The sequence below is a fragment of the Cystoisospora suis genome, assembly GCF_002600585.1.
Source record: "Cystoisospora suis strain Wien I chromosome Unknown contig_3547, whole genome shotgun sequence".
In the NCBI taxonomy this organism is placed as follows: Eukaryota; Apicomplexa; class Conoidasida; order Eucoccidiorida; family Sarcocystidae; genus Cystoisospora; species Cystoisospora suis.
Window position 1 is genome coordinate 1 of NW_027156342.1, and position 22,182 is coordinate 22,182.

The 22,182-nt window shown below is 56.7% G+C and overlaps 4 protein-coding genes across 4 annotated transcripts; 1 reads left to right on the plus strand and 3 right to left on the minus strand.

The window, feature by feature from the left end:
* Positions 1-18: 18 nt before the first annotated feature.
* CSUI_006885 (uncharacterized protein) lies at positions 19-444 on the minus strand (the record flags this gene model as incomplete). Its single annotated transcript, XM_068067035.1, has 1 exon — positions 19-444. A coding segment is annotated over exon 1 (252 nt), but the record flags the coding sequence as incomplete, so codon positions are not given.
* A 3,970-nt stretch (positions 445-4,414) lies between these two features.
* On the minus strand, positions 4,415-10,135 carry CSUI_006886 (uncharacterized protein; the record flags this gene model as incomplete). Its single annotated transcript, XM_068067036.1, has 4 exons — positions 4,415-9,241; positions 9,408-9,551; positions 9,724-10,045; positions 10,131-10,135. 4 exons carry the CDS (start codon positions 10,133-10,135, stop codon positions 4,415-4,417), a joined length of 5,298 nt encoding a protein of 1,765 aa, XP_067920984.1.
* A 4,078-nt stretch (positions 10,136-14,213) lies between these two features.
* On the plus strand, positions 14,214-15,213 carry CSUI_006887 (uncharacterized protein). Its single transcript, XM_068067037.1, has one exon. It carries the CDS (start codon positions 14,490-14,492, stop codon positions 14,724-14,726), a length of 237 nt encoding a protein of 78 aa, XP_067920985.1. The 5' UTR covers positions 14,214-14,489; the 3' UTR covers positions 14,727-15,213.
* A 41-nt stretch (positions 15,214-15,254) lies between these two features.
* Positions 15,255-22,132, minus strand: CSUI_006888 (ankyrin repeat-containing protein). The gene is made up of 8 exons (XM_068067038.1): positions 21,678-22,132; positions 20,662-20,976; positions 19,854-20,055; positions 18,728-18,798; positions 18,202-18,282; positions 17,679-17,723; positions 16,612-16,683; positions 15,255-15,970 (listed from the first exon to the last, which is right to left on the minus strand). The coding sequence occupies exons 1-8, from the start codon at positions 21,720-21,722 to the stop codon at positions 15,845-15,847; spliced, it is 957 nt and encodes a 318-aa protein (XP_067920986.1). The 5' UTR covers positions 21,723-22,132; the 3' UTR covers positions 15,255-15,844.
* Between the last annotated feature and the right edge of the window lie 50 nt (positions 22,133-22,182).

Sequence of the window (22,182 nt, forward strand, 5' to 3'; positions counted from 1 at the left end):
ATTGCGCTGTTGCCAGGTCTTGTCAGAGGCCGTCGCTGTCTCTGTAGGGTCCGAGGAAAGATGAGGGCGATCAGGCGTGCCCAGCGTGGGCGAGCCGCAAAACGCTCTGCAAGCGGTTGCTGTGAAATCGTTCAGGACTGTATACGATGCATAGGAACGAGGAGCCGTGCCACACCCAGGGGGAAAACAGCGACCCAAGAGACCGCCCAGCACCAGTGCATCTTTGTGGCTTCCTGTTTTCCTCCACCTTGAACGAAGTACGAGTAACATTCTGAGCTCAGTCGGTTGTAACCACCCAGGCAGCTATCCGGTGAACTGCAGCGTTGGACAGGAAGCAACCGATCCCGTTTTTAATAAAAACGAGAACCCCCCCAACCGGAAGGAATATCCCACGCGAACGGCGCTTCCCAGCGGTCCGGTACGGCGCGTAAGGAGAACCCTGACTGACAGCCGGACGCCGGCAAGTCCGAATAGCAAAGAAGCAAAAAACGTTGGGTAAGGCTCCCCGTTTGTCGACACGCCGTGAAGCTCTCGGTTCCGCAGGCTGGGCCGGCCTCGCGGCTTTGTTAAGCCCTCTTGTCACAAACATGCATCGAGGACACAAAGAAGCTCCTCCAAAAACGACAGCACCTCCCTCGCCTTCCCGCGGAAGCGTGGCGCTATTCGACTGTAGCAGCTGTACCGCTCATCCTTGGCAGCTATTTTGGCCCCTGTCGGAGGGAAAAGAAGACGGTCACCCTTCTGCGTTTCCTCCCGTCTCCTTGCCAGAGCAGGACGAGAGTGACACCCAAGCACACGCCGTCTGTATGCTACGAATCTACTCGTGGGCTCACAGAAGGCTCCCGCTGAGGCCGCTCTCAGGGGCCGGTAGTGGTGTGAGACGCGCCCGCGTTAAAGCTAATTGTAGCACTGAGATTGACGAACAGAAGCCGCCGAGCCCGGGCCCTTGATCCCCTTTTGGGAACGGGGAAGGGCCGGAAGTGCTGTTCGGGGGCTTCCGAATAGGCCTCCCACGCTCCGTGACAGTTGTTGCAGTTCCCGTTGTGATGTGCTGCGCCCGCATTTGCGCTGAAGCTTAGCAGGCTACAAGAGTTAGACGCGTTGCTCCGTCTCATACCACAACGCTGCATTCCCTGCCCCCCTGGAATGCGACAGCACTAGGCGAAACAGTACCCTCTGGTAAAGGCGCAAGGACAAGACAAAGCCACTTGACGCAGCCTGAAGGCCGCCCTTTCCAAGGGCACTTTCAGCTTGTCATCCGATCAATTTAGCCACAGTCGGAAATTGCTGTGCCTTCCGGTCCCCTGCCGAGGTGTCTGGACAGCCGCGGCCAGCGGGCTGCCGATGTGATCAGAAGACTGCACTGTGTGGGTGGGATTCATCTCTCCGTACACGTGGAGAGTGGGCAGTAGTCCCCATCAAGTTGCACCCTAGTGCGATGGAACAGGTTGGTTAGCGTTTCGGAGTCCGCCGCCGATTTGAGACACGGCTCCGCTATCTCCCTGGATCCTGCCCCCGGAGAGCAACTTCTCCTCCCTCCCTCATCGGGAATTAGCTGAGAAGAGACACGGTGTTCGAAGTCGTTCTACCGGGGAAAACAACCGACGCTGCTGACGAAGCACCTTAACCGCCGCGTACCTCCGATTCTTTTTCACTCTCGGACCCAATTATTCTCACAAGGACTCCTCGAGAAACTTGCGGGCCTGCTTCCAGAGGACTTCTTTTAAGACGCTGACCTGCCTGCTCTCCGTTCGGCGCCGGTGTTCATGTACCCACCGGGACAACGACCGATTCAGCAACAACCGCCGGTAGTGGTTGTCGGCCTGAAAACAGCAAAATTTGTTTGTCGTCCGACGTAGGGAAACCCCAGGTTTTCTCCACTGAGGTGACCAGTCATGATTCATCTGTAACTCCAGTCTGCCGAAGATTCACCGTTCTGTGGTCACCGGACTCCGACAGTGAGAATAGACTGGGACTAGCCAGGAAGCCTGACAGCTGAAGTGCCTCGCAAAAAGTTCCGTCTGCGCTAAGGACACCGACTACGAGGTCCTCAGTTTCGCAGCCCGTAGAGCGTCAGCCGATCACAGCGCACCAATGGGACTTTCGAGGCCACTTAAGACAACACTGGTGCAGAACGCCATCGATTCCGTTGTGCGGCCACGACTGTACCTGAAGGCGCCTTGAGAAAGGGGTACGAGCCAACCCGCAGGATGCCAGCAGCGGACCAGTGTACCTAATTATTCTCTCTGCCTTTTACTGCTTGCGAAGGTGTGCATCCGAGCGGAACGGACGTACGGGGGCGTGTCTAGCCGCAGTCAGGGCAGCCGAGTTCTGCGCGAAGCAGACGAAGGCTCGCCGACACTGACCAAGCCACAGAGTCTGTACAGCCTGTCGCATGATACGCGGAGAACACACAGGCAACTAAGAAAAATTTCGTTTTCATGCAGACGCCGCATCGCTCACTGCGTCTCTGTTCACCCGGTGACAGTTTAATCTCCCGGACGAATCGGTCAGGGACCGAAGAGCTTTGTTGTATGTCGCTGCGGCCGTTACGAGTAGGCAAGTGCCAGTGCCGAGGAAAGGTATCCGCCTCTCCATCGCGGGAGTACTCCACAGCCTACACTTGTTCTGGGTAGGAACGCCTGTGCAGTCACTCCTAGTGTATGACTCGACCTCTTGCTACAGACAGGCGTTCCACTGTAGCGCCGGGAGATGCCAGTTGCCATCGAGCCGCTGGCTAGAGAGGTGGAGGCGAAGGTAATCCGGAATCAACCTGCAAGGAAGAATGTGATTCTTAGGTATTGGGTGCTGGCTCACAAGTGCAGCAAACGGGGTACTACGGAAAGCTGGCAGCGCGTGACCTCGCGGCAAGTTGGAAGCCGCGGAGTGCGGTTACCTCTTCCCGGGCTTTCTGTGAAGCAAGGCTGCGCGTCCTCCACTCTTGGATTACCGCGCGCTTCATGCGCATCAGCTGCTTCCTGGCATACAGTGAGGCCAGGAGAGCCCGCGCCCGGACGGCGGCTAGGTCGCCGCATTTCCGCCTCATTACTGCCCGCCTGGAGACAGACCGGAAAACGGCGGTGATCGGTCACTCCGGCATGTTTCCTCGGGGAGAACACTTCAGGTCGGACTTTTTGAAGAAGAGAGCGGGTGACAAGCTTGAGTACTGGCGTCGTTGCTCTTCGTGTTTCCGAATGCGCGGCGACCCGAACCGCCGCATTGGCGGTTAAGCAGTCGTGCAGACCACGTGGAGGTGTGCGTGTGCCGCAGTCTGCGGAAGACATACCGCCACAACTGTATTGCGAGGCACGCTTTTCGCTGTAGAAGTTTCTGTTTCATTTTGTTGACTGTCATGGTCGTGGCCTCCCTGGCAGCAACGAAGGACGCGATCGAAGCTGTGAGAAGGCGTTCTCTCCGATGAGCCGACGCCCAACGATACAACTCGCGTATTTTTTTTTTCTCCGCCGCCGCGGCAGCTGCAGCTGCTGCCTCCTGCCGTTTTTTCAGTTCCTCCTCCTGCTGACGCCGAACCTGTTCGAGTTGCTGAGCTTGTCTGAAGGAGGAAACATTGGCAGGCGAAGGCAGATCACAAACGGTTTTTCCCTCTTTGAGCGCGGTGTCAAGTCACGGACTGGCTCGGACAGAACGAATGCCCAAGTGGTACCACCGCGCGTCCGTGCTCAGAATCTTCTCCTACACGCCGCCATGTTGCAGTACTGCCCAAGTGAATTGATTTCCAGCTTCGTCATCTTTGTCCCACCAGTGGACACACGGATTCACCCCAGCGGAGCCAACACGGATGTCAACGTAGCCCCCCAAAAGTTGATCGTCGCGACCGCCCGCGCACAGAGGGCCACTACCTTCGCCTCTGTTCATGGCATTCACGAGTGCACGGTGCTTCTGCTCACGATGAGCCCAGCGCTCTCTGGAAAAGTAGTAGCTGGCGCTTGGTAACACAGTTGAACCCTCTGGAGTGAAGGGAGACGCTGAGAGCAACTTTGCCTCCGGATCGGAACAGCAGCTCACTCTTGCACTGCTTCTTGCTTAGCCAAGGCCTCCGCCTTCCTGCAGGTAGTGGCGGCACACCAGCCCAGTCCAGTCAGCCCACAAGTCCGAAGTGCAGCAGTAATCCGGCTCCAGGCACCCTCGAGCCGAGTGGGAGTGCAAACAGGTAAGCTTGGAATCTCTCAGGCAGTGTGGAGGAGACTTCGGGCGTCTCTTGTGAGTGGCAGTGGCGACGTCTGTTCCGTAGCCCGCAAGTAACCGCGGAATGCCCGTCGAGCGCACTACCCTAATTCTCTGGAGTTACGCCAGAGCGTCAATCTGATGTACTAGAAACCAGCTGCAACGAGCTGGGGTCAGGTAGTAGAGTGCAGAGCTTCGGCGCTGGACGGTTTCGACCTGTCACTTGCTGTTACCTGAGCTTTATCTGTTCCAAGCGTTGCCTTCTTTCCTGCGCCCTTCTTTGAGATTGAACAACAAGAGGATGGCCGCATTTTGTATTCCGTTCCCGGAACCCCAGATTTGGTTTTCTTTCGTGATCCGGACCCCTCGCCATGTTCCCCCCTCGGCCCGGGCAGCCCGGAGATCCCAGGGGGGTCGCACGATAATGCAGGGGTTGGCCTTGCTGTTTCTGTCTGCTTTGGCATACGCCTGACGACGGGAACGCGTTCTTTCGTGCTTGGCCGTCGGAAGGCTTATTATCGGGTTCTGGCGTCCAGAACAAGGAAGTCACTGGACGTTCCTGGACTGCTCCAATCTGTTTTCTTTGATGGAGAGGGGACGTGCCTGCTGGTAACGAACTCAGATTGCCTTCAGTGGCGGTAACGGTGTGAGACCACAATTGGCGCTGTCCAGGAATGCGAGCCACTGGGGGGAGGCGACCGCCACGGCAAGCGAAAGCTGAAGGCCTGAGGGACTCAGGTTCAACCCGCCCGATCGCGCGCGTCACACCCGGCCGGTAGTGAAAATGCAGACCCCCAGACGCTGCTGCGATAAGCTTTTCGGTCGACCACGGGTGGCAAAGCTTCGAGTGGGAAGTGGAGGACGGCGCCAGACTGGAGGGACCCTTTGACAGCGTGTTACGGCTCCTACCATCGAAGACAACTCCATCGGTTTCGAGCAGTGTATCCCTTGGTTCGGGAAGACGGGACGCGAGATTCTGTTCTGCTTGGTCGACGTTAGAATCACAGAGACTGATTCTGTTGATGAGATCCAACGCCTCCCCCTCGAAGGCATCAAGGCAGCAGGTCGCTTCATGCTGGTGCAACCTCGGCTTCTGCTTTCCCTCCAAGCCAGCTGGGCCGGGACCGCCGGAGCGTGGGGAACTACCGAGCAGCGAAGAAGGGGCGTGAGGATTTTGCGCGGTGCCGACTTCCGCAGTCGTGGGGTGGGTGTGTCTGAAAGACGTGCCTTTGGGACCAAGGGTTGTCTGGTTGCGCGGCCGCGTAGGGCCTCCTGTGACCTGTGACTGAGTTGTCGGCTCGGCAGAAACCGGAGAAATACCAGCTCCTGAGAGCCCTGAGAGTGGAGAGCTCTGAGCGTGGGTGGAGGCATTCTCCGTGACGGATGGTTGCGGAGGACAACACATCTGTGCCTGTCTCTGACAGTGTGGCCCGCATAAAGTCACGGTCGACGGGATACGAACGTCTTCCGTGTTTCCCTGGGCAGTGCCTGGCTGAGCTGTCACCGTTTCCATGCTGTTCTCTGTTTGGGTGTTCAGTGGGCAGCTGGTTGCTGTCCCGCCGATACAAGAGAAAAGAGCTTGTGAGTCGCCTTTCTCTAGCAACAAGGACTGGCCAATCGGGAAAGGGGCGGGGCTGGGATCGAAGCTTTTTTCGACAGGTGTACGGGGATCCTGACACGCACCAAGGCTGCTCGGGGAGTGCTGCTCTGCCCCAGGTTCCTTCGAGAGACGTCGAGTAGGAGAAGCTGTCACGTGGTTTTTTCCGGTGGGGCCATATTCCCGGCTGACCTGGACAGCGGCCTGCGCCTGAACCACATACCCTCGGTTCAGTAGCCCTTGGGCACGAGACTCCACTCTGCTAACTGGATGAAGGCAAGCTGCTGGCAGGTGGCCGGATCTGCTGGCGCCAAAAGAGGAAGACCGACCAAGGATGGGAGCACCCGAGAGCAGAACACCTGGCAGATGGTATGACTCGCCATCTGCACAGTCAGCACCCGGTGCTTCCTCGGTCAAATTGCCTGCACCATGTGGCGAGGATATCTGCGAATCACTGAGTTCGCAGATACCAGGCCTGTTGCACGCACGATCACGGGCTAGTAGTTCCGTCTCTGGACGCGCTCGGATTGATGTCCCAGACAGAGCGGCGGCAGAGAGCAAGGCTAAAGGGAAAGCCCGCTTCTCTCCCGTCAACGTCTGAGATAGCTGTGTCAGACCTTGACAGGACCTCCGGCCACGCTCAGTGAGTAGGGATTCCACGGGGTGTCCTGCAGTTAAGCACGCGGGCTCGTGTCCTTCCATAGTTGGCACCTCGTGGCTCACTTCCAAATTAGATGCCGTCGGTTGTGGCACCCCCAGTGCTTCTTGCTTTGCACTCCTGGAGAAAACGTGGCGTGCATCACTATCGACACCGCCGTGCAAGCTTAGGCGAGTGGCCTTCTGGAAACAGGAAGCGGCGTTGTCCTCGCACCCACTTGCACCGCCTACACGTGCAAGAGCGCGAACGCAAAAGAGAGTCTCTTCCATTGCTGCGATAAGGCACTCTCCTCGATTCCTCGTTTTGAGCGGGGAAGATTCTGCATCTGCACCGCGTTTCAGCTTGGCCGTTCGAAGGGTAACCAGTCGTGTCACAGGGGGTGTCTCTTCTTGACCGGCTGTTTCCTTTCTCAGACACCGGCTGGTCCCGGACAGGTTGTCGGACTTGTTCACTGGTGCAGCAGTCTGGCCTGCTACTCCGCCGCACTGACAGAAGGAGTGACTGTCGAAGTGGGTAAGGGATGCGGGGCATTTGGCGTGGTCGAACTTGCTTGTTGGTTCTGCAGTACGACAGGAGAGTAGCTCAGCCGCTGCAAACCCATGGTTTTTTGAAGGAGTCTCCAGCAACGTCGGGCAGTCAAGCCCAAGTGACATGACTCCGTTGACCGACTCGACTGGAATACAGTGACTACGGCCACAGTACCGCGAGGGCAGCGACTCCTCTGTCGTTCGCGCGTCAGGACAGTTTGGTGGGGAATCTGCTTTCTCGGGTGCAGGCTCCGCGTCTCGCCCGACGGTTGTAGCCTTAGGTGGCACGGGGTAAAGGAGAGATGCACAAGGAAAGAAAGCGTCGTTTCCAGCGTTGCGCTGCCAATCTTCGTAGATACCCGATTGACCGGACTCGCATGGGTAGCGGGAGGGCCCCTGTCCTAGCGACTGTCGACAAGTCTTCTCATGCTGTCGACGATCCCGCTGCCCTTGGAGCAAGTGCGTTTGCTGTCCGTTCGGAGAGCTGAGAATGCGTAGTGTTGCACTACTGACGGGGTCGCACAGAATGGTGCTGGCGGCGGCAGCTGCATCGCGGAGCGCTTCGTTCGCCTCCGCTAGAGCAGCGTCGACCTCGGAGAAAACTGTCTGTGCGGCTCGGCTTGCCGGAAAGAATTGGTCGAGACGTCCATCCCAGCTTTCAAAACGCCGGTCGGGGGGTCCTACTGTCTCCTGATTTTTAGTTTCTGCTGAGCTCTCGCAGCATTTTGCCTCAGCGCAGCTGGATTCTTTTGACAGTGCTGCGGCCGGGTCCTTGAGAGCTGAGGTGTCGAAAGCTGCAGACTTCGACTCTTGCTCCGAGTCCGGGTACCCCAGAGCGAGAGAAGCAGCACCAGGCTCTGTTTCTCCCTCGGCGTCCCCGGCCCTCGGCAGACCGTCTTTCATCAACGTCTCGCGCAAGCTGTCTTCTTTGGCTGATTCTTTACCTTTGCAGACCGTCGCAGATGCAGGCGGAGAGCTGAGGGCAGGGCTGTGTGACAGGCAATTAAGAGTCCGTGGCTGGCCCGGCGCCTTCGAAGGCTGTTGCTCCCCCTCCAGAGCACCGAAAGACGGAACTGTCACTGTGGGCGCTAACCGTGGATGTGGCGCATCGAGACCTGGAGGTGCCTCGTCCGCTGTACCCTCTCCACCCCTGTCCTGCTGTAGCAGTTCGGGATGCTGTCCCAAGTGTCCGTCCCGAAGAGAAAGACTCTCTGCTGTGAATGGACAGGATTTGGAGAAAGCGCCTGGGACTACAGTCGCGGGTGACTGGGCATGGGCCTCTGACACATGGAAACTCTTCCGGGATTTTGTCACGGCATCATGCGCCACTTCGGTTTGTCTCGGAACCGCTGACGACAAACCGCAAGTGGGATGCGGCGCCTTAGTCTGGAGGAGTGATACTTGGCTCGACGGCGTAGACTGACAAGGTCCGAGAGCGGGGTAGGGAGGTGGGGCTGCAGCTGCTAAGTGTCGGGACGCAGAGCCTTGGACCCTTCCGACATCGACAGACAATCTGTCGCCGCCCAGCTCACTTGAAAGACAGGAATGGCCTGGCTCAGGTGATTCGATGGAGAATTTGTTGAGAGGACGAGATGAAGGAAGAGATACCGAAACAGAGGACGACCAAGTCAACATGGAACAGGGTCGGGGCGGATCCGCGCAGAGAGTCACGATACCTCCGGGGGAAGGATCTGCTTGCGCACTGTCGCTGGTGGTCTTACTAGCTTGTTTGCAACTTCCTCCACCCTTCTGAGTTGCTTCGCCGTTCTTAGCCGGGTACACGATCCGCGCAAAAAGGGTTTCTCTCGTCCCCGCCTGTGCGCTGCGTGGCTTGTCTGCCTCAGCGGCAGCCGCGCTCAGCGGTCTGCCCGTCTCAGAGGACAGATATAGCTCACCAAGCTTTTTCAGACTCCTCAGTGTCATGCTTTGGATTTGCGGAGCCGGACCTCTTTGCGTACTACCTCCCCGAGTGCTTGGTGTCGCGTGCTGAGGCAGAGATGCCTGGTCTTCGTGAACATCCGGAGGGTGTAGCTGCCTCGCTCCAGCCGTAGCGGCGGTTTCCTCACAGCAGGGACGCTCCGCCGGTTCAAGGTCAGATGTCGAGGAACTAGAGGGCAGATGTTCCCCCGAGCTCAACAGCTTGGGATTGTAGCTATGAACCATACAGTGGACTGTTGCGCAGTCCACCGTCTCCTCGGCGAGAATCTGGTGTAAACGCTCGCGAGGGTCTTGCGTGGCTTCGTCGAGGAGCGCGATCTGACGCTTTTTTTGAAGCTGAAACAGAAGTAGCCGACAGAGATCCACAAGGCAACGACCCTAGACTCCAGTAGGCAGTCGCACAGTTGTAAAACGTGGGAAAACCAAGGCTCAGGTAGCGGTGTCTGGTTTCACTGAGCAGGTAAGCAGCCGACTCACTGCCCCCGGGTGTCGCTTTCCTTACCAGCTCCAGCCTCTTCTTGTTAAAAAATGCCGCCAGTTCTTTTCCAACCTGAATGCGCGTTCGATGAATGACCTGCCACGCAGACGCGGCACATCCGGTCTGTCTCGTGGAGTTCGCGATACGAGCCGCAGCATTCTCCGCTTTCTGGAAGAGCAGATGCTCACTAATAAAAACCGGTCATGAATGAGAGTCGGCGCCCCCGTCCGTGGCCCGGTTGGTTGGTATGGCTTGGGGCTAGCCACCTAGACTCGACAGCGCGGAAGCGCGTGCACTCATCTCTTGCGCCTGGAAGGCCCTCCGTTGCCGTACACCTTACCTTCTCAAGTCGGCGCACCATTACCCGGCAAGCAGCAGCTTTCATAGTTTCAGGCGCGGAGACAGGGCACGATTCCGAAAGTCGGAGCCTTCCCCTCACTGGCGTGTTGACAGCTACGCAAGCTGTCGCAGCCTTATCACTCTCCTCAGCTGCACTTCGAGTAGCAGAATCCGCGCTGTCTCTGCTGGGGAGGGGCGCGAGCTCGGAACGAATCTCTAGAGAAGTGTCTATCACAGCAGCCTGGGACTCTTCCTGTCCTGCAACCTCTGCCGTTGCGTCGTCGCCGCCATTCTGTCTTTCGGAAATTCTCCCCTCCGCGGGGCTAAAACGGATGGGCCCGGCAGAGGTTTTTGCGTCAAGACCACCGAGCTGGCTACCTGCTCGCGACGGTGATTCCGCGTTCTCACGCCATCGTTCGCCTGAGCGGAGAGCATCAGTCTTGAATGCTGGGACTGTCGCTTTGGACGCCTGGGGGCTTCGCACAGTCGCTTCAGCAGGCTGCGAATAGGCCTGCTGATGTTCTTCGCCGGACCGCAGTCCAACTCTCCTTGCATGGGCTTGGGTCTTCCGAAGATCTACGAGGGGTCGGGAAGAAGCAACAGGCTCTCGACGCCAGTATGCTTTGACCCACACCGGCGTCCTAGTGAAGCTCCCCAATCCATAGCTTACGCTGTTGCAGCGTGAGGCTCACTTGCTACGCAGATGCCAGTCATCCGACGTGCGCCCTCCGTATGGCGCGAACACGATGAACTGCTCTGCGTGGTATTATGTTCGCCCGTGGTCTCCTGGAGTCAGGCTCACTGAGGCTGGTTTCCTCCGCTGTTTGCTCGTTGTCCTTACGGGATAGGCCAACAGTAGCAGCGCCAGTTTGGTAATGGTCTTGAACGGATCCTTCCTAGAGAGAGACTCCTCTTGCAAAGTGACTCTGTCGCTGACGCTGCTTCGCCGTGTGGGGCGTACAATATCGTTTGAAACGGAGGAGTCTGTTTTCCGTGAGGTGCAAAGTCCACCCGTGTAGTCGCTCTCGCACCACTGACAACAGGCTTGGAAATCGGGCCCCTACTAGGCGACGGTAGTCCTCAGGATACAGCCACAATGCGACCGTGAGCCAGTTTGAGAGCAGGTACAACAAGATCAACCGGGATGATTGGCTCCGTGTCACCAGCTGCTGGCTGGTCAAATTACCTGCAGTCCGCGTCGTACGCGGGCGCCTGAAGGGTACCTTCTTTGTCCAGGCGGCGATGTTGCGCGATGTTGACCGGCCGCCGTCCTTCTGCGTAACGGCTGCAGTATCTTGCGGGAGCTTCGTCCGCGTGTTCCCAACTGCCTCGTCCGGTGTGTCAGCAAATCGTTCACTTTCCACTCCATTCTCCTGCAGTCTCTTGCCATAGCTTTCGTCAGCTTTTGGTGTCCGAAAGAGTCTCCTTGTGCATGGTCGGCGAAGCAACTTCGGAGGCGTGCCCAGGAGCAATGGAGTTCCTGCCAAACCCCGGAATGACGCATCAGTAGAACTCTCCGTCGCGATCTGAGTACGCGTCGGCTTACATAAGGAAGAACATACCGCAGACGTGTCCGTGTCTGGGTTAAGGGACTTCTCAGCTTCACAGCGTGCGGAGGCTGTGTTCTCCCCCACAGAGTGAGCAGGATCAACCGCGATGCCGGCGCGGCCTCGTCGCGTTTTTGCCAGCCGCTCTTTCAGCGGGATGAGCGGCGAAACGAGGGCAGTTGCTTTTAGAGTAGGTTCGGCGCGACAGCCCGCAACTCTTTTCTCCAAGGGTCTGCAGGAGACATGGGCTTCCTGCTGTTGGTGACTGGCATCATGCGTTCTTGGGTGATGTCTTAGCGGAGCCCTGCTACTGAAGAGGCGTGACTTTCTCGGCGTGGCCGTAGCCTTGTCTCCATAGCCCCAGACTCCAGGCCCTTTATTTGCTGCATTAATCGTGTCCTCTCGCCCTCCCACATTTCGGGCCGCCGCCGTCAGGCTTTGACGAGGATGAGGAGCTGGCACTTTCTCATCAGACCGCCATTTCGCACGGATAGAGGCAGCCGTTTCCTCTGTTCGATCATAAGCTGCCAGGGCCCTATCTATCAGTCCATCACTGCCTGTACGACGTATGCGGCAGACAGGGATATCTTCTCGAAAGAGTGGTGCAGGTGTGTGACTGCGGTCGAGGGGAGCCTGCCCCCCTCCCGCTGTGGACAGAGGAGGAGTGCTCAGCACAAAATGGCGCAGCGGTTTCTGCGTGTGAAAAGACGAGTCTCCATTTCCGAGTCTGTCACGGCTGGACAGCGAGGAAGCGGGACTGCGGTTCGGGAAGAGCGGCTCCTCTTTTGTCAATGCCGCTTTGAAAGGGCTGCCGGACCGTTTTCTGGCCGCTTCGGGGGACCGAGGTGACAGTACGGTCGGCGACGCTACCGGCGGCAGCGCTGTTTCTGAAGACAGCACGGGGAGCGTCGTTACAACACGGTGTGGCACTGCAGCCGTTGAGGGAACTGTACGTGCGCTGTTGAATAGTGTGCTAAGTTCCACTTCGGACGGGAACGCTTACTGAGCTCGCCTCACCTCGTAAATACTTCCTCAGGAGATATTTGGCGTCGAAGAGGGTGGGAGAGTTGCAAGACTCTCTGTCATCAACAGTTGCTCGCAGTCGACTTGCGAACTGCCTCACTGCGGCAGAACTACACTTGTCACTCGGGGATTCCACAGCGCCTGAAGTGTGCGTTGGTACAGACAGCCGGATTTAGATTCGAGCGAAGAGCCGCCAACTTCACAGGGAGGCCTCACCGCCGGGATGCAGCCCGCGCGGCCTGCAGTGATCCTTCCGGGTGCATCGTTGGCCTGTACTAGCGTACCATTCCCACTGTTGCAGACAGATGCGCAGGCAGATGTGCAGGGAGCCCTGCTTTCATGTTTCCAAGCGGAAACACGATCAACACCCCATCGTCCGCCGGAATCAATACAGACGAAGCAGCTCCACCTCCACGGGTTGGGGGTGATGATCCCCGGGGGGCGGAGGAATCAGCACTGTCAGTCCTGGTGATCAATGGCCCAGCTTCAAACCGCAGCCACCCTCCGATCAACGCATTGTTCGTCTACGCATGGGTCCACCGAACTCCAAATCCGCTGACAGACTTGCTGCAGTGTCCCCGTCCCCCAAGTGCGTTCCGGGACTGCTGGTCGGACATCGTTGCAACACTTTCAAGCGAATTTTCTTACCGAGTGAACAAGGCAGGCCACCTGACTCTCGGTCGTCATGTTCGCGGTGACAGTCAACGGTGGTACCCCAGGGAGATACTGGAGGCATTGAAGAGGACCTGGGCGGGGCTAGCACCGGAAAACGTCCTGTGCTGCGTTGGGCTAACGTAGCTGGTGCGAGGTGTCGTGTCTCTAGAGACCACGAAGGCAGGCTTCGAGACAGAGCGCCAGTCGGGGCTAGCGAGGAGACTTCAGCGGCTTTTGGGTAAGACCGCAATTCAAAAGCTATATCCGAGGCCCCGATGGTTGTTGTCCCCGGGGTTGAAGGCAAATTTAGTCTCCGGGGGCTATCCCCGCTTAACTGCCTACAACGAGTCCTGAAGAACGTTGAGGCGGCAGCCTTCACCGGTGAAAGAGTAGAACGAGTAAAGCGGTAATGGGTTGAACTGCGGTCGCGGAGGCCCAATTGGCTGCGGACGGTGGAGCCGTATGCACTTGCCTCCAGCAAAGGCAAGTTGTCTTCCAGCAATGAAAATCTCATCCGCGGTGGCACGTCCTCGTCGGCGAACGTCAGCCCTGTTTTACGCAGTCTCGTTGTGTCGCTAGAAAATGGGGACTCGAACGGCACTCCTTCGACGCAACGTCGACTTGGCCGATACTTGAATGGTAGTTCGGGACACTCCCGAGGGTCCCCCATGAGCCCCGAGCCCCACGATGGTCGGCAGCAGTCCCACCAGGTATATATGTTTACAACCCCTGGAGTGCCGGTGCCCTACGTCGGGTAGCTGTGCCACTAAAAAGAGAACCTTAGAGATTGACAGGCGCAGGTGCTGTTTCGGGCGCTCTCCAAGCGCCTGGGTCACACGATGCCTTGTCCCTGGTGCCCTTCGTAATGGCGAGCTTGGTGACACATCGATCACCTGTCTGCATGTGATACCAAGCAATCCAGTGCAGATCTGTACCAGCTGCTGGGGGCTCAGTCACAATCAGGGTCGTCTAGACTCGGAGCCGAATGTGGGTTCGGGAGACCACTATCTTTAGTATTCGAAAGCATCCTGTCGGAACGTGCACAATGGAATGCATACGTGGATGTCGGGATGGAAGTGTGCGTCAGAACCGCCGAAACTCCAAGAGGAATCATTGGCGTGCAGAACGGGCCCGGCACATACTTCGGTGTCCGTAATTTTCTGGTCCATGGGGCTTCGGCTCCCGGATGGACCACGCAGCCCCCAAATTTCATTGCGGGGCATGCACCGCTAAGCCACATGCTATCCGGGGCCTACACTTCCGAAGAATTACTGGAAGTTTTGAAACATGCCCTGTACGAGTACAGGCTGTAAGCTCTTTCGCCGGTGCACAGATCCGTGTTGACCGTGGCAACGGGTCTTACACACCCGGCTGCGGGGGAGGGTGAGTCCAGCCCGGATTTGGTTCTAAATCCCTCTGGTCCTCGCTCGTCGCCTATGCTCTCGAACGGTGACAGGCCGTAACGGTTCTTGGCTGGGATCCCCACAAGTACACAACACGCACAAATGGGGGGCACAGAGAGCAACGATCCGGCTGCGAAGTCATGGGGACCAGTGTGGAGGCCCGACGGGCAGTGTTCTTCACGGGCTTCGGTGCATTCGGCATTGTCCGGATTGTCTGTGCGGGTGCGTCAAGGCTAACAGGAAAAGAAAGGGTTACACCTGTCAAACTCGGACCCAGAAGGCTGTGTCCGGTGCAAAACGTGTGCTGCCGCTCAGGAGGCTCAGCGTGGCTGCAGCCCCCTGACGCCGAAAAGTTGCGGTTAGGAATGTTGCTTTGAGAGGGGCCGGTTGCTTCGGTCCTGCCACACTTCCTTGCGGGCTACCAGGAAATATTACTCGCTCGATGCCTTAGCGGTCCCGTGAACGACAGAAAATCTCTTTTGCAAGTACGCGCAGTACCGGGCACACACCTTGCCGCGCTCGGTATACTGCAAGGCAGCGGGACTCGGCGAGTTTCGCAGCGCACACGGCCTGAGAGGAGCTCGAAATTCCTGGTCTGTATTGGGCTCGCGTTGATAGAGGCATGGGGAGAGAAAAAGCAGTCGGTGTGTTCTTCCTTTCCTCCGCAGAGGGAATCTATCGTGGCAACGAACCACACGCTCGGTAGAAGCCCGTCACATGCTTTCGTTGCCAGTGTGGAGGTACGCGGCTTTTTTCTCGTGTTTGGTTTTCGCAGGTGCATCTGAGAAGCACTGATGATGTTTTACTTGTGAAACCGACAAAACTCCCTTCCCCAGGGTTGGACCCCACAACGTCCCGTTTCTCCCGTCCTCCGCAGTGGGTTGTCCGTCATGCAGGCCACGCAGATCTGTCACATTGACAGCGATACCACTCCAGCAGGTAGTTACCACTAAAAAAGCGAATGTTTCTTGTCTGTCTTCAGATGCGTTGCAGACCGCGCCTTTTCTCTAGCAACGCGTCGCACAGGTTAACGACCGTTTCCGGTTCATGTTTGGACAGCTCGGCTCCCGTATGTCTGCCAGAAAGAGTATACCTGTGACGATCATAACTGCAGTACCTACTGATTCTGGAATAGTCGACTGGAATGCAACTCCCGAGCGACGCAGTGACCACTGAGCACGCACTTCGGTAGCAGAACGTGCGGGACGTCTTGTTCTTAGGACAGCGAAGGACGGACGCGTCGCCTCAGCGCGGAAAGAACACATCGTGAGCGAACCAGTAGATAACCGTCCTCCCAAGGCCTCTTCGTTGTGCGACAAGCGCCGCTGCCACTCGCTTCAACCGGCAAGGATAGCAAACATGAAGGAGCGTTTCGAAGATTCGGTGAGACCCAGCCCAATGATGCTTTGGGGGTGTCGCCCGTCAGAAATGACGGACTGGCGCACCGGTAGCTACTGTGCGGTCGTAATTACCACTTGTGCCGTGCGCGCGGTCCTCAATGGTCCTTGTCGAGGGAAGACGAGAAAGCTCCGGGTCCAGCTGTACCATTTTCTTCCTCATAAAGATACGCGAGATGCTTCAGAAAGGGAGTTCTACCAGCCTCAAATGCAGTCACGCCTTCCTGGTGAAAACAGCGTCCACACAGCGTCACCACACGCACTTTTTCCCAACGACTGTAACTCCAATGCAGAAGTGCCGCAAAAGGGGAGAGCATACGTCACTCAGTTGCCGGGACGCGTGACGGTTGCGTCTAAAAAGTGGTGCAAGACCAGCATCAGAAGACCCAACTGAAACAACTTACAAGTAAGCATCGGGTGCTCACTCCCCACGTCCAGCCACGCACACAAAATCCAGTCACGGCGAAACAACGACTGAAGTACTACAATCAAAGTGGCCCCGACGGGGAACATTGCTCCAGCCTAGTCACCTGCTCGCTCGGATCAACCTCTTGGCCCGAGCAGTAAGGCAAGACACAGAAAAGCCCTCTTTGCCCTCCCCCCCTAATGGGGGTTAGGAGCACCTGCCATCGAGAGACAAATAGAGAAGGGCGTCCCTTGGTGTACCTCAGCAGCTGCAATGAAGGGAGCGTAACCGCTGCAAAGAAGAGAAGAAACCAGTCTCCCCTGTTAAGTGCCCGATGGAAGTGCAGCCCTATCACGACGAACACTCCCACACTCTGTCAGCTTCTAGCAGTGCTCGCCCCGACCGAGCTGCAGTCTTGCCCAGCTGCATTAAGCTTGGAAGCTTTCTCGTGGCTCTCACTCGGTTTTTCTTGAACTTCAGTGAGGGATCCTTGCGCATCAGAAGAAGGCATAAGTCTGCGTTTTCGGCGTTCTGTCAACACCACGAGAATCAACCCAAGCAGACAGCCAGTGACAGCGCAAATCTACTCAATGGCTGTCCCGTCCCTGAAATCCTTTTCTAGAAAACAGGGACGGAAAACTTTTCGAGTTGGCTTGCTGACAGAGGCGAATTCAGTGTGTGCCTGCTAAGCGACGCGACTGCGACACTCAGGGATTTTTACGCGCCGCTTTACAAGAAAGCCCAGGACAAAAACACTCGCCGTTGCAGTCTGCAGGGTGCCAGTTCTTCCATGCTGACCACTGCACAGACCGCTATGCATGCCTTCATTCGATGAAACAATGCTGTTCACTGTAACGTCGAGCTCAAACAATGGCGGGACTTCTTGTGGTGGAGGCAGACAGTCCTACGCACGGAATGAAATGCGTTACGAAAATCGGACGCCAGGGCACTTCACACAAACAAAACAAGCTTCGTCTGGCGAGTGCCTGCCGCAAGACGCCCCCTTGAGAGGCGGCTGAGAAGGAAACCGCGGAGTGCACCATTTTCAGTGCGCTACCTTGCAGATCACGCTTATGCCGTCGTAACGCAAGCTCACGGCTTTGTACGTCTCCAGTGACTCAGGTACTCACATCTTCGCGAGGTCGAGGAACACAGGATAAGAACGAGGACAACAACAGTCTTGATTTTGTGCCGCCACGTGTTTTGGCTGTTACACTTGCTCACTCAGCACTACGAGGAATCACTTGCCCATGGACGCAAGACAGAAAAGCGACATACGACAAACACTGTGTGACTTCGCTGCCTCGACTCGCACACGCTGCCCGACTTCTTCCCGGCATAAACGCTTGTCCATCGTCGGGCGTTCCACTCCCCCCTGGAACCTGATGGCGGGGAAGAAGAGATCTGATCACGCGACAGAGACGACTTCTGACAATTACTCTCTCGGGTCGTCCGAGTAAGGTCTCTCTGCGCCGGTGCTCGTGAGAAAATTCTCAGACAATACAGCACGGAAACAAAAAACTTACCACCGCAAGGTGCAGAAGATTTTCTCCTGTAAATTTCTCCTCCACCTGCACACAGGCAACATTCACAGTCACGACAGGGAAGTGAAGCGACTAGATGGCGACCAGCCTGTTGAAACGAGCACCTGGGAGGAGTTTCAAGCCTTCTCAAGCATACAGTACATGGGTCCGCTGCGACGGGGCTCTGACACGACACAGCGAATATCATAGACACCGGAGATCACGGTACCGAAACCGCAGAGAAGCAGTATGAGGCCCTGGCTCAGTTCCGGGCGACCAACCTCTCCTTACACCAGATTTGAGAGCAGGCGCTGTACTCCAAGCGTTTTGTTTTATTGCACAGGGGGAGCCATGAAGAATAAGCTTCCGAAAGCGGCCAGTGCCACTGAGACATGCTTCATCTGACTTTAACGGAAAGAAAACATTCGCCGTAAAGCTCCAGTTGGCAAGAAAGCACTTTCTGCCATAAGCGACAACGACGGAGACAAGAAGGCTCCGGCTGCGCAGTACAAGCTTTAGGTCATACCGTGACGTTCGCGCCCCGGGTGAGCAGCAGGTCGACTACGGTCTCGTTGCTCGCCGCGACAGCCCTTGACAGCGCAGTCCTCTGGCGAACACCCACACGAAAATGCAACAATCGCACCATCTCCTAACCACCGATCTCACGTCCCTGTACCAATCCACCAATGTGTCGCTGTCCATTGTCGCCAAGATAGAGGCAACGCAAGCCTGCGTATGACGGAGAGGCCCCCACACGTGCGGGCGAGGACAGACAGCCAAAACGGAGAAACTCAGCGACGCTCTTCGTGTGTGCGACGCAGTGGACGACCCATATGGCCATGTCAGAGGCGGGCGGCACACTTCACTGTTTCGCCGTGCGCAGCCGAACAGTCTCCACCCCGCGAGCACCATTCATGAGGCAAGCCGAGTGCGTCCGCCGCCAGGAAAACTGTGTAGCATGTATTCACAACCAGTCAAGACTACACCGTCAGAGATGTGTCCTAACGGAAATTGTCACGTCTCGGGCAGTTTTGGCATGAGTGGACGCGTACCCCGTAGTTGTCGGTTGCCTCAGTGTCGGCGCCAGCATCAAGAAGCGCCTCTACAACAGGGGTGCCTGATCCTGCAGGAAAACAATCAAAAACAGCAGTCCTCCCTCGGTCCAAACTCAGCGAAAGTCCTTCAGAGGGGGCGACGCTCCGGCACTAACCGAGATACTACCATGATCTACCTACGGAACGTGTTCTGTGCAGTTCCCCAGGACGTGCACACCAGTCCAGACCTATCCAGCTGTGCTGCTTTCATCGGTATGAGCCACTTAACCACCACCACCCGGGACGCAGCCACTCAGGGCCCGCACACAGTATTCCCTGATATCACATTTCGCCTCGTCCGCTTTCTTTAATGCCTGTCTATCCTTGAGAGCAGCAACGCCCAGCGCTCCTCTCTCTTCAATCGTGGCGGGGTAGCAACTGCCCAGCTGCTAGTAGTATAGTCCACTGGAATAAAAAGCAAGACCTCTTCGGGGTACAATGCTGCAGGCAGCGGCTAAGAACCGAATGCGGGACTCCACTATCACACCAAGCAGATACGGGCGGACCTAGCCGCCCATCGAAAAGGGTGCATGCCTGGTGAGACGTAGTCCTGGCCCTCAACCCGCACGGCGCACTTCTCGTGCTCGCGCAGTTGAGAATGCAGCATCGGAGAGCCACAGGCACGCGAGCCGCGAACTCAGGTACTCAAGTGAATAAACGCGCTCCCTTGCGACCACTTTCTGCTCCAGCAGGCCGCTGGGGGTCGCAGAAACTGATGAAATCCCAGTGTAGAGACAAGACGCCACTCCCACGAGCCAAATGTTCGGAGGCTCATACAGCACCTAAAGGTAACACAACATGGAAGTGAGCTACAATACAATGTATCGCGTAATGCGGAGGGAGCGATAGCCGGCGTGGGCTCCCGCTCCCCTGTCTGTATTCTAGTAGGAGCCCGAGCACAAGCGGGTACGTATCCGGAGCCGTCAACAAGAAGAACGCTTCGGTGGCTTTGAGGGCACTGCCGGTCCAACCAGCACGCAAACAACCAGACCCGCAACATTCTCTTATACGTCTCAAAAACTCTCGTGTGCACCCGGGAAAACGGCAGCCAGTATAACAACGCAGTAAAAAGTGGAGCTTGTACCTTTGGCAGCCGCTATCGTAAGGGCAGTCGTGCCCGAAGGAGTCTTGGCCTCGAGAAGCTCGCGAAGCACATCACGCTTGTCTCCGCTTGAACCGCTCGACCCCCACTCAGATTTCTGTTGCTGCTGGGCTGCTGAGATCAGGGCCCTCACAACGGGCAGGTGACCGCCGGAAGCCGCGGAGTGCAGGGGTGTCCACTCTCCCTGCAACCAAAGAAGGCTATCGCTGCGCATCAATATCGGTTTCCGGATTGTTCACCTCGCTTCGATCAGATTGCAGATACCGTCTGACGGTCCACAGGGTTCACAGAAGCCATGGATCGAAGGAAAAAGGTCAGTCACTCATAGAACTCGGAAGATCAAGCGCAACTACGAACCAACTGAAGAAAAACAGAAAATCTGTCCAACAAATATACAGCCTACTACACGAGACGGGACGAAAAACAGGACTCTTCCGCGGCGTGGGGCAGAAGTGCTTGTGGCTTCTACCAGCATCGTTTCCTCAGCTGACAGGACAAATGAAGGGGCCTACGACGGTGAACAAGCCGCTCTCCTGCCAGACGACCAACACTTCAAGACGAGTTTTCTCCAGACAGAGAGGAGGAGAAAGAAAGCCTCTACGCGGAGAAAATGGTTCCGCCTATCACGTGATGGACCCCCACCTGTATGTGTCTGCACAGTCGGAGAGATGAACGTGCCCACGGCTACCTATTTGTACGCACGGACATTTGTACAAAATCTGCAGGTGCGCCGACGCCCAGGATAGATGGAGGCAGGACGAGCGTTAGATGGAGTGGAAGTGCGTCCGACCTCATCCGCTTTCAAGAGATCTACGCCTGCGCGGAGAAGAAAGTCGACTGCCTCGAGGTGACCTGCTGCGGCTGCAACATGGAGAAGAGACCTTCCGTCTTCGTCTTCCAAACTGCGGATACCTTCCGCAGTCCAACGCTTGCCAGCCTCCAGCTCCTGTTCCCGCGTGTCCTCTCTGTTTGCTTCATCGCGCGCGCTCACGCCTGGATGGCAGCACGTTGAAGGAGATGAAGCAGGTACAGACCGACACCCCTCCTTGTCGGCTGGTGTGGGAATTTCGATACGGGAAGAGAGGAAGGCGACATCGTTTGAGGCCTGCGTGGGAAAGCAATCAGTTTTTTAGAGAAAGACACCCGAACTTTTGATGGCACTAGTACACATTCTGGTCTCCCAGAAGTCCGTAACGCTTGTGATTCTGAAAGCTCTTTTCTCAAGTGACATGGCTGTCATCAGCTGATTAAGTTTGGCGCCGGTACACCTTACGCAGAAACCACACGACGGGAAACCACCCGGAAAATGATCCCGATCCTCGCTCTTCATACGTACCTACGCGTAGGTAGAGATGCACTGGTACGGCAGGCATTAGCAGCACGGCTGTAAGCACGAACTGCATGAGGGTTCACTAAGTAGTACCTGGGAAACGTGGAATCGGCAGAAGGGGCGAATGTAACACTGGAACTATCCCGCCCCGGAAACGTGGAAAGTGCGCGCTGAGGACATCAAAGTCTTTGCAGGCAGATTCTCACGTTGAGTGTGTACACACAACGACAGCGAGCATCCCGCCTGATCTAACCTCATTTAAAAAATGCCCTGGAATGATGACGAAGGAACAATCCCCATACCTCCCCACTGTCACGAATTTGACCACGACCTGCAAGCTCTGCTGGTGCGGGCCTTCCTAATGCAGTGTATAAAGTGCATTACAAAGGTCGGCAACGCTGTTATAATGTCCGCTTCAGCTTGGATGCATTCTGAAAACATGAACTAGCGCTGCGGAAAGTCCCGTCAAGCCGTACCGCTGCATTGAAGAGATCTTCCTTTCCGTTTGATGTGCCTTCCATACCCGGATACTTCGGCCGTCTTCGGTCAGAAAAAGGATCTAACAGCTGCCACCCCCGGGAGCTCCAGGGTACCTGATGGCGTGTTTTGGCGGTTTGAAGGCGGCCACTTCAGAAACAGCTAGACAGAGTTCTATTACTCTGAGCTCGCAGAAGGTGCGCAGGACTGTTGGAGAGAAAGATTAAGGTCAACACGGAGGTCTGCAGAAGGAGCCTTCACAATGCCGGAGCTTGCACTCTCTGAAACAGGTCTTCCTTGGGACGGGAGGTGACTGTCTTGCGAACTGTAGCAGCGGCAGCTCGAAACAGACTCTCTGGCACGGAAAAAAGCTTGGAAAGAAGCAACCAAAGAGAGAGGACCAGACACGTCGAAACCAAGTGTTTTTCGAAAGAAAAAACAGATGTACGGAGTCAGTAGAGAGCATTGGGGGTTTCGAGTATCTCCTTCAGCCTGGTGAATGGG